Here is a 12,988-nt window from a genome sequence, read left to right as displayed (position 1 = left end):
CAACGTCTAAAAAGGCAATGGAATTTGGAATGACAGGGGTCTGAGATGCAGAGAAAGACTGTCTCCAAACTAAGTTACATGGAAGATGGGAAAAGAGTGGAAGAGGGAGGAGAAGGAGAAAACATGGGATTTATTCAGTTATATTTCTGACTTTTTTTGTTGGCTTTGGGCTCCATATTATTAAGCCTTTTATCCATTATGTCCATGGTACAGTTTTCTATATTATAACCACTCAGAAGATATGACTGTGACCTTCAGGCCAGGCATTAATCAGCTTGTTAAATGACTTATTAGCCTGCATATTTGGTTAAAAGCCACAAACTAATCAGTGTTCTGTAGTAAAGTCCACAGCTGTAGACGGGGTCACGGTTTTCCTGATAACCTTTTCATGCGGGGATGGAGTTTATTTACAATGTGGGTACAACTGACCGTCCTGAAGCCGTGGTGAAGGTCAGTGGGGTCCAGCAGAGCCCGGGCCTGCCTGGCCTTCTCCAGGACAGGCAGCATGACCTGGTTCCACAGGGAGGTGTGGAGGAGGACGATCTCCTGGATGTTACTGAATGCCTTGGCGGGCTCCACCTCCGTCAGCAGGCCGCTCTCCTGCAGGTTCAGCAGCCCAGACAGGAACAGCTGGAGGAGACGATAGAAAAAAGGTTATCAGAGCTGAGGTTAAGACACAAAACTTTGACTCACTGAGTGGAGATAAAGATGGCTCTCTGTTCTAATACTCAATAAGAGGCTCTTTGTGTTCGTATCTCTCTCAGTGCAGAAGCCAGTTCATCTTACACAACAGTCAGACTTGTATCAGTACATGATCTGTGTGTGTGTGTGTGTGTGTGTGTGTGTCAGCAGACTTCAGTAGGTCTCTTACATCAGTGATGACTCTGAGTTTCTTGATGTAGGTGGCCTCCGTGTGCAGCAGCTCCCATATCGCCTCCTGCTGGTGGAACTGTCGCCTCGTCAGCGTCTGTCAAACACAGATATTATTATTAAATGGAGCAAAAACATTTCCAGATTTTTCTTCATGAACACAGTATTGAAAATGAATGATTTGTTCTCAAGTGCACAAATGTTGATAATTGACATTTTCTATTTATAGTAACCAGTAGTCGTCTTTTTTGTAGATATACGCAACAAAAAAATGTTGTGTAGTGGTTGAAAGCACGTTGATTACTGGACAACATCTGGAAATTACCGGCAGTAAAATATGTCTTATGTAACTTTACCGTCAGGGCTGAATGTACAGTAAAGAGACGTCACAGCAGCCGAGCAGCGATAGTCACTGTCTCACTGTCCTGATTAGTTCTGTACACATTAACAGGTGGAAGCCACGATGGCAGTGTGATATAATTTACACACGCTTGAACAGTTCCTGACAGAAGTGTAATTAAGTGTTTTTTTGTCAGCATCGTTCTGGTAAAACAGACATCAGGGCAGGTGTGACAAGAGATAAATGAAGAGGAAGTATGAGTCGGGTGCAGACCAGGAACCAGGATGCAAATATGTTTGTGCAGTAGACAATCAGCTGTCAGTGTTTATCAACGTGAACACTGATAAGGGCCTGAATAAAAATTATTAAGGAGGGAGGGGGGTTATAAAAGAATGGTTTTAGTGTGATCTGTATGGGAAAACATCTTAAAACTTTGCCTCACCACAGATTTATACTTGAAAGAAGGCACAGCACCTCTGAGGCTTCATATAAAAGTCTTTATTTAGCTTTTAGCTTAATTTTAGCTTTTCCCTTCATGTATTTATTCAAGTTTAGTTTACAGTGTGTCTACACTATCATTCTCCATCAGTCGTGTTTGTGTAGGGCCGTCCCTCTTAAACGTTGAGAGCAATGCCCGATAATGGCACGGCAGGCCATAAACTTTTACAAACCTCTCTCACAAGACTCGTCTCAAAATGGCGCGACTAGAAAAACTGTGAAGGAGCGCGGCGCGACTCGTTTCTGCTTGCTGCTCGATGCCAGATGTTAGTAAAATCAGCTACTTTTAAACCAGACTCTGGTGCAACCTCCTCTACTGTTCAGTGTGATCGACTCTGACCGTGCTGTCTGCAGCCTGAACTAGGAACTGAAATATGAGCAGGAAGCAAACTTTTTTTTCTGTAAATGTTCTAAGATATTGAACAAATGCATTAAAACGTCTAATGCACTTCTAATTAAAAGGACTAAAGCCAGGACTCGTGCACAACGCTGGGAAAAAATGTAATGCACACAAGATAATAATTAGTGGGTCAGTGCTCAGCTGGTCTGTGAAGAACGAAAGAAGAAACAGGAACCACATGCACCCCCCTCACACACACACACACACACACACACACACACACACACACACACGGTGTCTGTCAGTGTTTGTTTTACCTCCGAGTTGTCGAGCAGCATCTGCCAACTGTCCTCCATGGCCAGGTTGGTCTCCTCCTCCTCCTCCTCCCAGGAGTCCTGGTGGAAGGAGAGCTGCCGCGGCACCTTGGGCAGCCCGAACAACGTGTAGGAGTGCAGTTTGCTCTGGAGCTGCTCCAGACGGTCCAGCTCCTGTGACGAGACAGGAGACGAGACTAATTAGTTTGAACGAGGTTAACGGCGTGACAGCTAGAAGAGATGTGCGAGTAACTCTCCATTTCTGTCTGTTGTCTGTCCATTTATTGTTACTCTCAAACTGTAAAGTAAAGATGAGTCCACGCATTAGCATATAAATCCTGTCCCTACTGGCGCCTTAATTCTTAAATCCAACAGTAGCTGCTATTCAGGCCTTTGTTCGGCCTGGCAGGCCTTATGTAGTTATGAAAATGAGCTCTGTGCATTGAGACCACTTTAACAATAGAGGACAAGGGAGTGGGGGCAAAAGCTACAGCGCGGAGGGGGGAGATGGACCTGTGGTTATGGTTCATGAAACCAAAGCGTAGTGACAAATTGTACAACAGCCCTAGGAATAAAAGTGATCAGCGACCACCCTTTCCAGTTCTTTCCAGTTTTGTGAAAAGACGTTTTTGACAGTGGTTCATCCCGACAATATGGAGGGTGCAAGAGGTCCAGGTCCTGGTGAGGGATCTCTGGCCTGAAGAGGTTACAGGGGACACTCTGGGTCAACAGAGATGAGCCAGGCAGTGACAGGTGACTGACAGATACTGCCTCTATGTGACATCTGCTACTGTGTAGGATGTGACCTCGGGAGGGGAGGAACAATAGAAGTGTGTGTGTGTGTTTGCTTTAGTAGAATGAAAGTGGATTATTGTTGTTGAAAACCTCTGATATAAACGTTAAAGGAAAAGTTTGGCATTTAAGGATTTCAGAGGCGCTGGAAGTCAGATTCAGTTTGCCAGGCTAGTTGTTTCTTCCTGTTTGCAGTTGTTATGCTGAGCTGAGCTGATTGTTGGCCAGAGTATCAATCTTTTCCTGTAATTCTCTGCAAAAAAAAGCCAACAAGCGTATTTCTAAAGCCGTTCCTTTGGGCTTTTTTTGTGTGAGAAAGTTGAGTCTTAAAATTAGCATTGGATAGAATTAAGCGAGGCTTCTCCCTCCACCTACTCATTTCCACCGTTGCCGGGAGGAAAGCATGTGAGTCAGGAGACGTTGAAGGGAAATTGCCTCACCAGGACTCGGGGGGATTTGGCCTTCCGACCTCCTCCCACTGCTGCCGCTACTGTTTTGTTTGCTTTTTAATGTGTTTTTAAAATCTGAGACATGTTGGGGCGACATTACTGCTCCCTACAGCTTTTCAAATTTCTGTTTTATAGCCACTACTTTCATGTGCTTCACGTTGCCTGATCGGCGTTACCTTGCCGAATGGTCCCGCTCCAGCGTTGGAGCTGAAGAAGCCGCTGAAGCGGCTGGCAGCGCGGTTCTTCCAGCTGTCCGGCCCGGCCCCGACGCTGGGCAGCGAGCCACCCATCTGTCCCAGAGCATCCGGCGTAGGAATATTGGTCTCCCCCAGGAACTCTGTCATGTTCTTCCTCCTTCTCGCCTGACCCTGCAGGGTAGAGAGAAAAAATTAAGAATTATGTCAGCATAAAAAGAAACAATGAAATGACAGAAAACAGAAAATGAAAGAAGACAGGCTGGCACGAGCGATACTTGTCGCCGTAAGAGGAAGGACAAAAGTTTCCAGTCGGACGGATGGAAAGAGACAATGAAGGAAAGAGAGAAATATACAAAGACAGGATAAACAGGAAATCAGAGGGGAATTCTGCACGAGGGATGACATCAGCAGGACCATTACAGGCAGCTTAACGATCAGACACAAACAGGAGAGGGAAGGACTGCCACTTCCTCGCACTGAATGCTCATTACATCACAAGGAGCGGGGCGGGAGGTTGTTCCATAAGAACAGACGGCCCGAGTCTGGCCATTGTTCCCCCCCCCCTCCATTGTCAGGCTGTCAGCAGGCCCTGCCGCGCGCCCTCACCCATGCAATCTCTGTCCACTTTATGAGCAACCAGCAAAGCAAACAAACAGGGGCCACCTCAGTATCTGAGGAAACAGTTGTTTTTGCCGTTAGAGTGAGGAATCTGCCGCTGGGGAGTCAGTCGCCAGTCGGGGCCGTTGACCCCCCTTCAAAACACAGTGACAAGGAAACTTGCATTCCTGGACACTGTTTGTGACCATTCCAATGAAATTCTTTCGCTGATCATCCCCCCCCAACATAAACACACACACACACAAACACACACACACAATACAATCAAAACACCTTTGCACAAAGCTGCTAGACTGTTGGTCATCAGAGACACAAAGGTGCAGGTTTGGTTTCAGAAGCGATCCTCAAACAACCCCCAAAACAAAAATGCAACGTCAATAAAGTAAAAACAACATACAGGGCTTTCCAAATAAATGCAATCTCATAAAATATTCTTAATTGTTATGTAAACTGCCGTTTTATGAACACACCAACCACACTTAAAAGAGCGCCTGCCTGTCAGACTCATGATGGAGAAGATGTTTGATATCTACGAACACCGACAGATCTGTTTGAGATCTGGGTGTGTTATACTAGCAGAGGCTAATGTAGCCTCCAGCTGCTTGTTTCAAGCAGTGATGAGAAGCAGGCTGCAGAGGTCTGGTAAACTCACTTCTTTCTAACGCAACACCAACAGAGTTCAAACTCAGCAACAACCAAAGATCATGAGACTTCACACAGCTCCCTCTCGAGCCACAAAAGGCTCGATCTAGCTTTTGTCACATGCAATCGTTCACACAAAGACTTGTAAACAGTCTTTAATGTGTGTTTTTAATGTTCCCCTTTAAAAACACATTTATTTTTTCATACTTAATGATAATCATTTGCAGCTTTACTAAGGACCCTACTTATCTTTGAACTACAGTCAATTCTACCATCTTTTTAGCAGAATAATGACTGTTAATTATTTTTACACCCCCCCAAAAAAACATGCAGCGTGCAGTTTTCCATCCCCTGAATTCATCTCCCAGACTTGTATCGACCTACATCTCTAACATCCAATTTAAACTTAGGAAGGATAAATAGAGGAGCGATAGAAGCACTGCCCAGGACAGGAAGGCTCTGCAGCGGTTGATTAAAACCGCCCAGAAAATCGTTGGAGCGTATCTTCTGAGAATCAGTGATACTGGTGAAGTGAGATGTCTGCACAGAGCCTCAAAGGATCCTAAAAGACAACACCAACACCAGCCGCTGACTGTTCACCCTGCTGGCAAAAGACACAGAAGTATCCACTGCGGCATCTCGTTGTAAAATGGCAATAAAATAAACCTTTGAATTACGGCAGCCGGACAGAAAGAGGACGGTTAAAAGAGAAGAAAATAAAACTGTGAAACTGAGAGAGACAGTGGCAGCAGCAGGACGGTCGACGACAAACTGCACAAACGAGCAAACAGAATTTTAAAAAAAAGGGAAAAGTTGAAGTTGTGCATTCCAGCTACTAAAAGTAAACAACTTTCTTTTCACTGCCGATAATGACTTATCAAAGTATATACAGTGACTTTGTGGCATGTGTATGTAACTAAATGAAATGTAAATATTATGAAGAGCTCTGGTCAAATTGTTCTGCTTTACACAGGTTCCCATTTTAGGAAGAACGTCCCAACATCTTTGTGAAACCACTTAACTAGAGTAAAAGGCACACGAGTGGCCTGTACAGGGTTACATAACATGATAGTAAATCTGACTGGGGGGGGTCCTGCAGGTTTTCAAACAGCCTTTAGTCCTTTTATCTTTTTTAACTGATTACCACAGAGGAGAGTGACTGAACTGCAAATACGCATGTTGGCTTTTAAACAAAAACTCAAGTGAAAGGGGACAAATTTACTGGCGCTTCAGTGAAAGGGAAACGAGCTCGGACCCATTTAGGGATTTTTCTCTTTTTGGGGGAAAATCTGGGCCGACTGGTCAAGGACACAGGTGTCAGGAAGTGTTCGGTCTCTGTGGACAAACAGGGGAAAGTCTGGACCCTGAGCCTCTGACAGCACACTAGTGGGCAAACCGAAACCCTGTTAGTTTAGGCTGCGTTTGCTTTACGTGACAATCTAACGCTTTTACCTTTGAATAGAAACTAGACAGTGATAAAGACAGAAAAACACAAATACTGGAGCTTTTCTTTTAAAGTTTTTCAGCATATTACATGAGAAAAAGTCTGACAAACTTAGAAAATGAATGTTTAGTAGTTTTGGACAAAGGAAGCAAACATCTTGATTATCACTTACTCATTAAAACTAGAGACAAAGACAGGGCCGGGAAGTTGTAATTAAAAAGGACACAGGGATAGAAGCTACCAGCAGTTTCCCACCATATTAACAGTGCTCACCATTGAAGCCAGAGGCATGTCAAAAGTAACAAAAACCATCCTAATCCTCCAATTGGATTCATGGATCGCAGCCCATTCTGGAGCCAGCTGCTGCGCTCTCTCAACTTCCAGCCTCCTCTCTCTCTGTGAAACAAACACATCCACGCCGTCCCGACTCAAAGATGCAGAAATCAGTCCCGAGTGGCTGAGCGACAACTTCAACACTGCCCCGTTATTCCACCATCAAGAGCCTCGCGTTGAACTTCACTCCGCTCTTGAAACGTCCCGTTCCAGCTGACTGGGGTCCGGGTTGCTCACCGAGCGTGGTGTCTGGGTGCCGCGTCCCGCCGTGCCCAGACAGCAGCTTTCTCTTTGAACCGGGACGTATCTCTGTCCTGTCCTGCTGTCCAAACAGTCAGTGGGTGCATTTCATACAGACACTGGGCTGAAGTCATAGCAACCAGGAGGATCCTGCCTCATTGTGTTGGGCAGGAAAAGAGGAGGCAGGGCCGGGGCGAGAAAAAAAAAAAAAAAGGGGGAAGGTGGAGTCACGGTGACAGCTTGTGGGGAGCTCCCTGATTCAAACACACATCCTGGTGCTTGAGGCTGCCAAAATGTTGTTTCGTTTGTTCGTCTAAACAGGCTGGTAGAAATAGAAATCACTCACTTCTTGGAAATACACACCTTTTTTTGTTGTTTCCCTGCTATCAGCCATCTTTTTTCCAACCAACATAAGATTAGCGTCATTCCAAACCACTACCCATGCAAGACCAAGACATTCACAGGGTGTCTGACGCCGCGCGGATGGGACGCTTCGTTCCTTTCTCTTATTTGAAGTTGGTCCACTATTCTTCGTGCTATCTCAAATCAAATGTTTTGCCTGGAGACCTTCAAACAATGCCATGCTAGCTGACCAAAACAAGGAAAAAGAAAATGACCCGATAAAGGCCAAACGGGAAATTCCCTTTGTTTACTTTTGCATGTTTCAGCACATTTAGTAGGCTGCTTATGCCACTGGAGATAAGCACGAGCACAGCTCCTCCTTCAGTCTGAAAACTTTGAAGAGGTGAAAACAAAAGCAGCTATTATGATAATCCAGTGGCTTCGGCTTTCCAAATGTGTAGATTTGCTGTTTTTATATGTTTAATATCTTATTAAACTCAATATCTTTTGGTTTTGGACAAAAAAAAATCTATTTATAAAGGTCTCCCTGTGCTTTCAGAATTATTTAAGGCGTTTTCCTCAAGGTATTTGACATTAATAGACCAGGATAATGATAATTAGTTGCAGCACTGAAACATTCTAGTTATTTTTAGTTGGTTTCCTGCAGGTAATAATACTGAAACAATTTACTTTAGCTCCAGCAAATAGACCCTCGTAGAAAACACTAAGCCACTCTAGTCATGTCTGCTCAACTAATTATGTTTACAAGGTTTCCCTTGTGCCTCCTGTGTAAACCTGTCAGTCAGGACAGAGGGCAGCGAGCTCTCTTTACAAAGCTCTGGGAACTTGTGCTGGAGGAGGGCGAGGGTGGGCGGGCAGTCCGGTTAACGATATCAAGCCTTGTGTCCTTATCTTATCACTGCGGTTTGTGGCATTAACCTTGGCCTGAAAAGGAGAAAATCTTTAAATAGGAGGGATTGTATTAAAATAAGTGTTGACAAAGAAAGACCCCCCCCTGCCCCCGTCAGTCCTTCTGCCCCCTGCTACTGCCTTTATGTTGGCCCACTGATAACGGCTCCCCTTGATCAGGTGGGTTGATTAACGATGGGAAAACCGCGTGACACTGACCTTCCTCAAATCCTGGACGCGCACCAACACACGCACGCACACACTCACATGCACACACTCACAACCAGAAAATGGAAACTACAAGAAATCCCCCCGCGGTGAACAACACGCGGCACGTTTCAAGGCCGCCTCGGTTCCAATAATCAAACAGAAGTTTCAGCCTGAGGTGAGAGATGCTGCTGTGACTCGACTCCCATCGTTCAAGCTGCTGATGCTGTGAGGCCCCGGCCACCATTACACTTCACCCAATACACACCGACACACACAGGAACATTTGAACTCGGATGTTCCAGCAGCGCAGATGAGATTAGATTGTTTCCACAGGATTAATCGGCTGATTTAGTTCTCACTTAATGATTAAGTCAATAAAATGTGTGAAGAACGGCTGTGAAATTTTCTCACAGTCTTTTCGTTTGTCTGACCAACAGTCAAAAACCTAAATATATTCAGTTTACCAACATATGTGACAAGAAAAAGCTCAGATCCTTATATTTGGGAAGCTGGAACCAAGATACCTTTTTACCCTTTTGCTAAAAAAAATGATTAAAACAATCAATTATGAGAATTGTTGCATTCTGTCGACTGATTAATTGACTAATAATCGCAGCTCTAGAACGTGCCACTGCCAACAAAAGCAGCAAAGATGACACCTAATCACGATATCGTCATGCACATAGACGTGTCAGCAAACGTCTCACCTGACAGTCACTTGGTGCCGGTTTCGTATCAGATGGAGGCGACTCAGGAATCACTGAGTCCACATGCAGCAGGTCCCAGCTGTGCCAGGATGTCAGACGACCAAAACGAACCATTTTTACACCGGACACAAAAATATTTTAAATCCAGAAAGCCTCAGAACAAAAAAGTTCTGAGTGAAAAACAAGGGGTGAAGGAGGTAAATCCAAAAGTCAAGAAGAGTCCATAATGAAGAAGTGACTATCCGGACTGAGGTGCAGAGCAGACTGAAGCATCGCAGTGACTTCTGTCTGACTGCCTACCTGAACCTGCAGGCCAACGGTCACACAAATAACAACCATAAAGGTGCGTGTGTGTTCAGCCTGCAGTAATCTCCACCTTTAGGCATCAGCGGACGTTCTTTGTCTTTCCAACACACACACAGAAACACACACACACACACACACCTCCTTCTCAGCATGTAGCTCCTCCCACACCACATGGGAAACACGTAAATGGTCTCTAACACCTTGAGTAATTAGTTTAATAAGAGAGTGCAAAAACACACGTCATTGAAATTCTTCACAGACTCGACCGGACAAGTTGCATTCAGTGATCAGAGAGGAGTGGGTCGAGTATACGTATGAGTGAAACTGTATCCCAGACACAAGTGAGTATTGTGAGCTTAATTTTCAATAATCACAGTTATGTTACATATAAAACATCCAGAAAACAAGGAAACCAGGAAACCTCTTGTTTTCTTGAACTAACAGTCCAAAACTCGAAGATATTCACTTTAAAATGATATAAAACTATGAAAAGCAGTAAATTCTCAGACTGGAGAAGCCAAAATCGGAGTATATTTTGTATTTTTACGCTTGAATAACTATAAAATTATAATTAAAATAGTTGCCGGTTGACTTAACAATTAATCAACTCATCACTGCAGCTCTGATATGCTTTAATTAATCTAGTTTGTAAGTCTAAACAAATCTTTGCATAATAAATATTGTATCATTAACTCACATGTTAGTATTTTGTTGAAGGTTTTCTGTCAGGGAAACTGTTTTAGTGATTGATTAATGGTTATTAACGGTTATATTATAATTACAACTAGTTTTTCAAGCAAAATGTCAAACATTTGCTGGTTTCCGCTTCTTAAACGTGAAGATCTGCTGCCTTTCTTTGTCATTCATGCACGTAAATGAAGAGTCTTTGGGTTTTTGGACGGTTGCTTTGACAATTTAAAGAATCACTTTGGGCTTATAGGCTAAATGATCAATCGATTAATGAAAATAATCATTAGTCGCAGCCCTAACGCCGCTTGAAGGCAAATAATTAAGTCTAACAATTATGCCAAAGACCTTTTCAACTCAAGGACCGATACTTCTCACTCTATTAACAAACTATACTGACTGTTGTATAGAAACACCTCTTCAACTCTTCAGATCAGACGTGGTGATGAAGCATTCAAAGTGCCTCTGTATTGATTGTCTCTATTGTGAGCTATCAGAGACAAAGGAGGAGGAACAATGTCCACACATTACCAGAAACGCACTGTGTGAGCCAGAAGAGGAAACTAATGACACTTGCTTCTGCCTTTCATAACAAAGCACACTGAGTGCACTGTGTGAGCTGAATCCAGCCTCGTGAATACAGTATCATTCAAAACACACTTTAATCCCTCCGTGCTGAAGAAAATACACGTGTCGCTGTGTTTTAGCTTCATTATACAAAGGGGAAGAATTCAAGACACTCCTTTCACTGTCTCATCAGCTCACTGCGTCATCACAGTCTCCAGCCCTGAAGGCTTTTCTGGGCTTTTGTCAGCTACAGTGTTTCCCAAGCACCGAGTCGTTGTCTGTTATGGAACAACACCGTTTACCTCTCCTGTCTTTTACATAACAAACTCCTCCAGCCCCGAGGCAAAGCCAGGAGGCTCGGTTTTAGATGCGTGAACAAAGGATGCGATAAAACTTTATCTCCATTACAGAGTCATACGTGTGTCATTGGAAACCCAAATATTCAGTTTACTTTCATGTAAGACAAAGAAAAGCAGCAAATTCTCACATTTCAGGAGCAGGAAATGAAGAATAGATAGATAGATACTGTATATTTAAGTAGGTATAGGTAGAAATTTTCAATATAAGTGTCACACGGCTACCAAAATAATACTTTTTGGATTTGAAACCCCTTTTTTCATTTTGCAAAAAACAAAAAAAGCCAAATTTCTCAAATTTTAATGTTCCAAATACAAGCCAAATAAATTAAATTGATAAATTACTGATTTTTCTTTTTTTTAAAAAAATCAGGAAGTATCTGATTTAAGGCTGAAACTTAAAATAATGTGATGATTATTGTCTCAACTAATCGATTATGAGTTCGGTCTGTTAAAAAATCAGAAAATAGTGTTGTAATTGAACTTATTTGCCTCTACATGCATGCACAGGAGACAGTTTGGCATTTTTGCCTGAAAAAGAATAATTAATTGATTATCAACACAGTTTAAGATTCATTTTCTGTCGATTCACAACATGGATGAATCATTTCAGGACTAATGTGAAGCCTGAAGTTATTGTTGAAGCACTGTAACGTTAATACTAGCTTTCTGGTTACATCGTTTTCATCATTAGTGAGGAAACAATACGCAGGGTTTTCAATTAAATCCTGCTTTTTCTATTTAAAGATACAGCAAATGTCTCACAAAGAGCAACACAATAATTTTGACTGAATAAAAATGGGCAACATTTTAGACAGGTCAGTAGGATCACAGCTTTTGAGGCATAAAAGTTTTAGAAACTTTGTGTTAAAGACAAATTTGAGGACTTAGAACTGAAGTTTATTTCCTGATGTGATGGAAGAGTGCATTATGGGAGATGTGAGCACTGAGGATCCATTACTTCACATCAACTCTCTGGAAAAGCCCAAACTGTCCACCCACAAACTGTCACGTTATCCTGGTTGCTGTGATTTACAATCTCTAGATTAAATAATCTGACTGTAAATTATTACAATTTGCTCTGTTACGTGGGTTTTTATCTATTTAACTGGACTCAGTCAGTCAGCGGACTGGGACAGAGTGGCAGTGTTGTTCAGTGTGCTATGGCAACTGATGGCCTTTTCGTTATAAAAAAAAAAACGGCTGAGTGACAGAGAGCGAGGATCAATGTACTGTATGTGCTTACTGGAAATCACAAGTCCCAGACAGCCAGTTATCTTTATGACGACTGTAAACGTTGCAGTTTCTGTTCTCAGGAAAAAGGAAAGACACGCGAGTGCCTGAAACGTGCGTCTCCCCGAAAATCTGCTGCGATACTGTAAAAGCAACGTCAGTATTTATCATGTATACTAAGTTTTGTTTTTGCTTTCGCAACCTGACGGCACACTGGTGCCGCGTATGGAACAAAAACATCCTGAACCCTGAACCCTGAACCTGGGGGAGAAATGACTTCAGCATGCCAAACAGGTTAAATGAATCACAGCTACTCCAGAATAGACAGGAGGGGGATCCCCACTCTGAGATTTAGTTTTGGTTTTAAGTTATCTGACCGTAAATGGTTGAATTAACAGGAAAACTGATCACTGGATTGTAAAACTGAGGCCGCTGGATTTTTCCACACCGAGTCACGCAGGTTAAAAGTTGAACATATGTCAGGTCAGTATCAAAGGTGATTTGATGCCCTGCTGATATTTTAAGGGCGTCAAAGGATGCATTATTTGCTGATAGTGCAGTAATTGCGAGGCACAGACGGGCAGCGGTGCTTTA

The 12,988-nt window shown here is 43.1% G+C and overlaps 1 protein-coding gene across 5 annotated transcripts in view; it reads right to left on the bottom strand.

Annotated features, from left to right (window-relative positions):
• Window positions 1–12,988, bottom strand: part of plekhg5b (pleckstrin homology domain containing, family G (with RhoGef domain) member 5b) — a 72,617-nt gene that overhangs the window by 6,004 nt on the left and 53,625 nt on the right. For all 5 annotated transcript variants that reach the window (XM_073469557.1, XM_073469558.1, XM_073469561.1 and 2 more), the window contains 4 exons: window positions 3,780–3,971; window positions 2,366–2,536; window positions 872–967; window positions 430–630 (listed from right to left, as the gene is read on the bottom strand). In XM_073469557.1, the coding sequence (XP_073325658.1) occupies window positions 430–630; window positions 872–967; window positions 2,366–2,536; window positions 3,780–3,971 (660 nt within the window). The remainder of the gene's footprint in view (window positions 1–429; window positions 631–871; window positions 968–2,365; window positions 2,537–3,779; window positions 3,972–12,988) is intronic.

The sequence above is a fragment of the Pagrus major genome, chromosome 7, assembly GCF_040436345.1.
Source record: "Pagrus major chromosome 7, Pma_NU_1.0".
NCBI classification, from domain to species: Eukaryota; Metazoa; Chordata; class Actinopteri; order Spariformes; family Sparidae; genus Pagrus; species Pagrus major.
The sequence above is the reverse complement of the archived record's forward strand: the minus strand, read 5'-3'. Positions and strand labels throughout refer to the sequence as shown.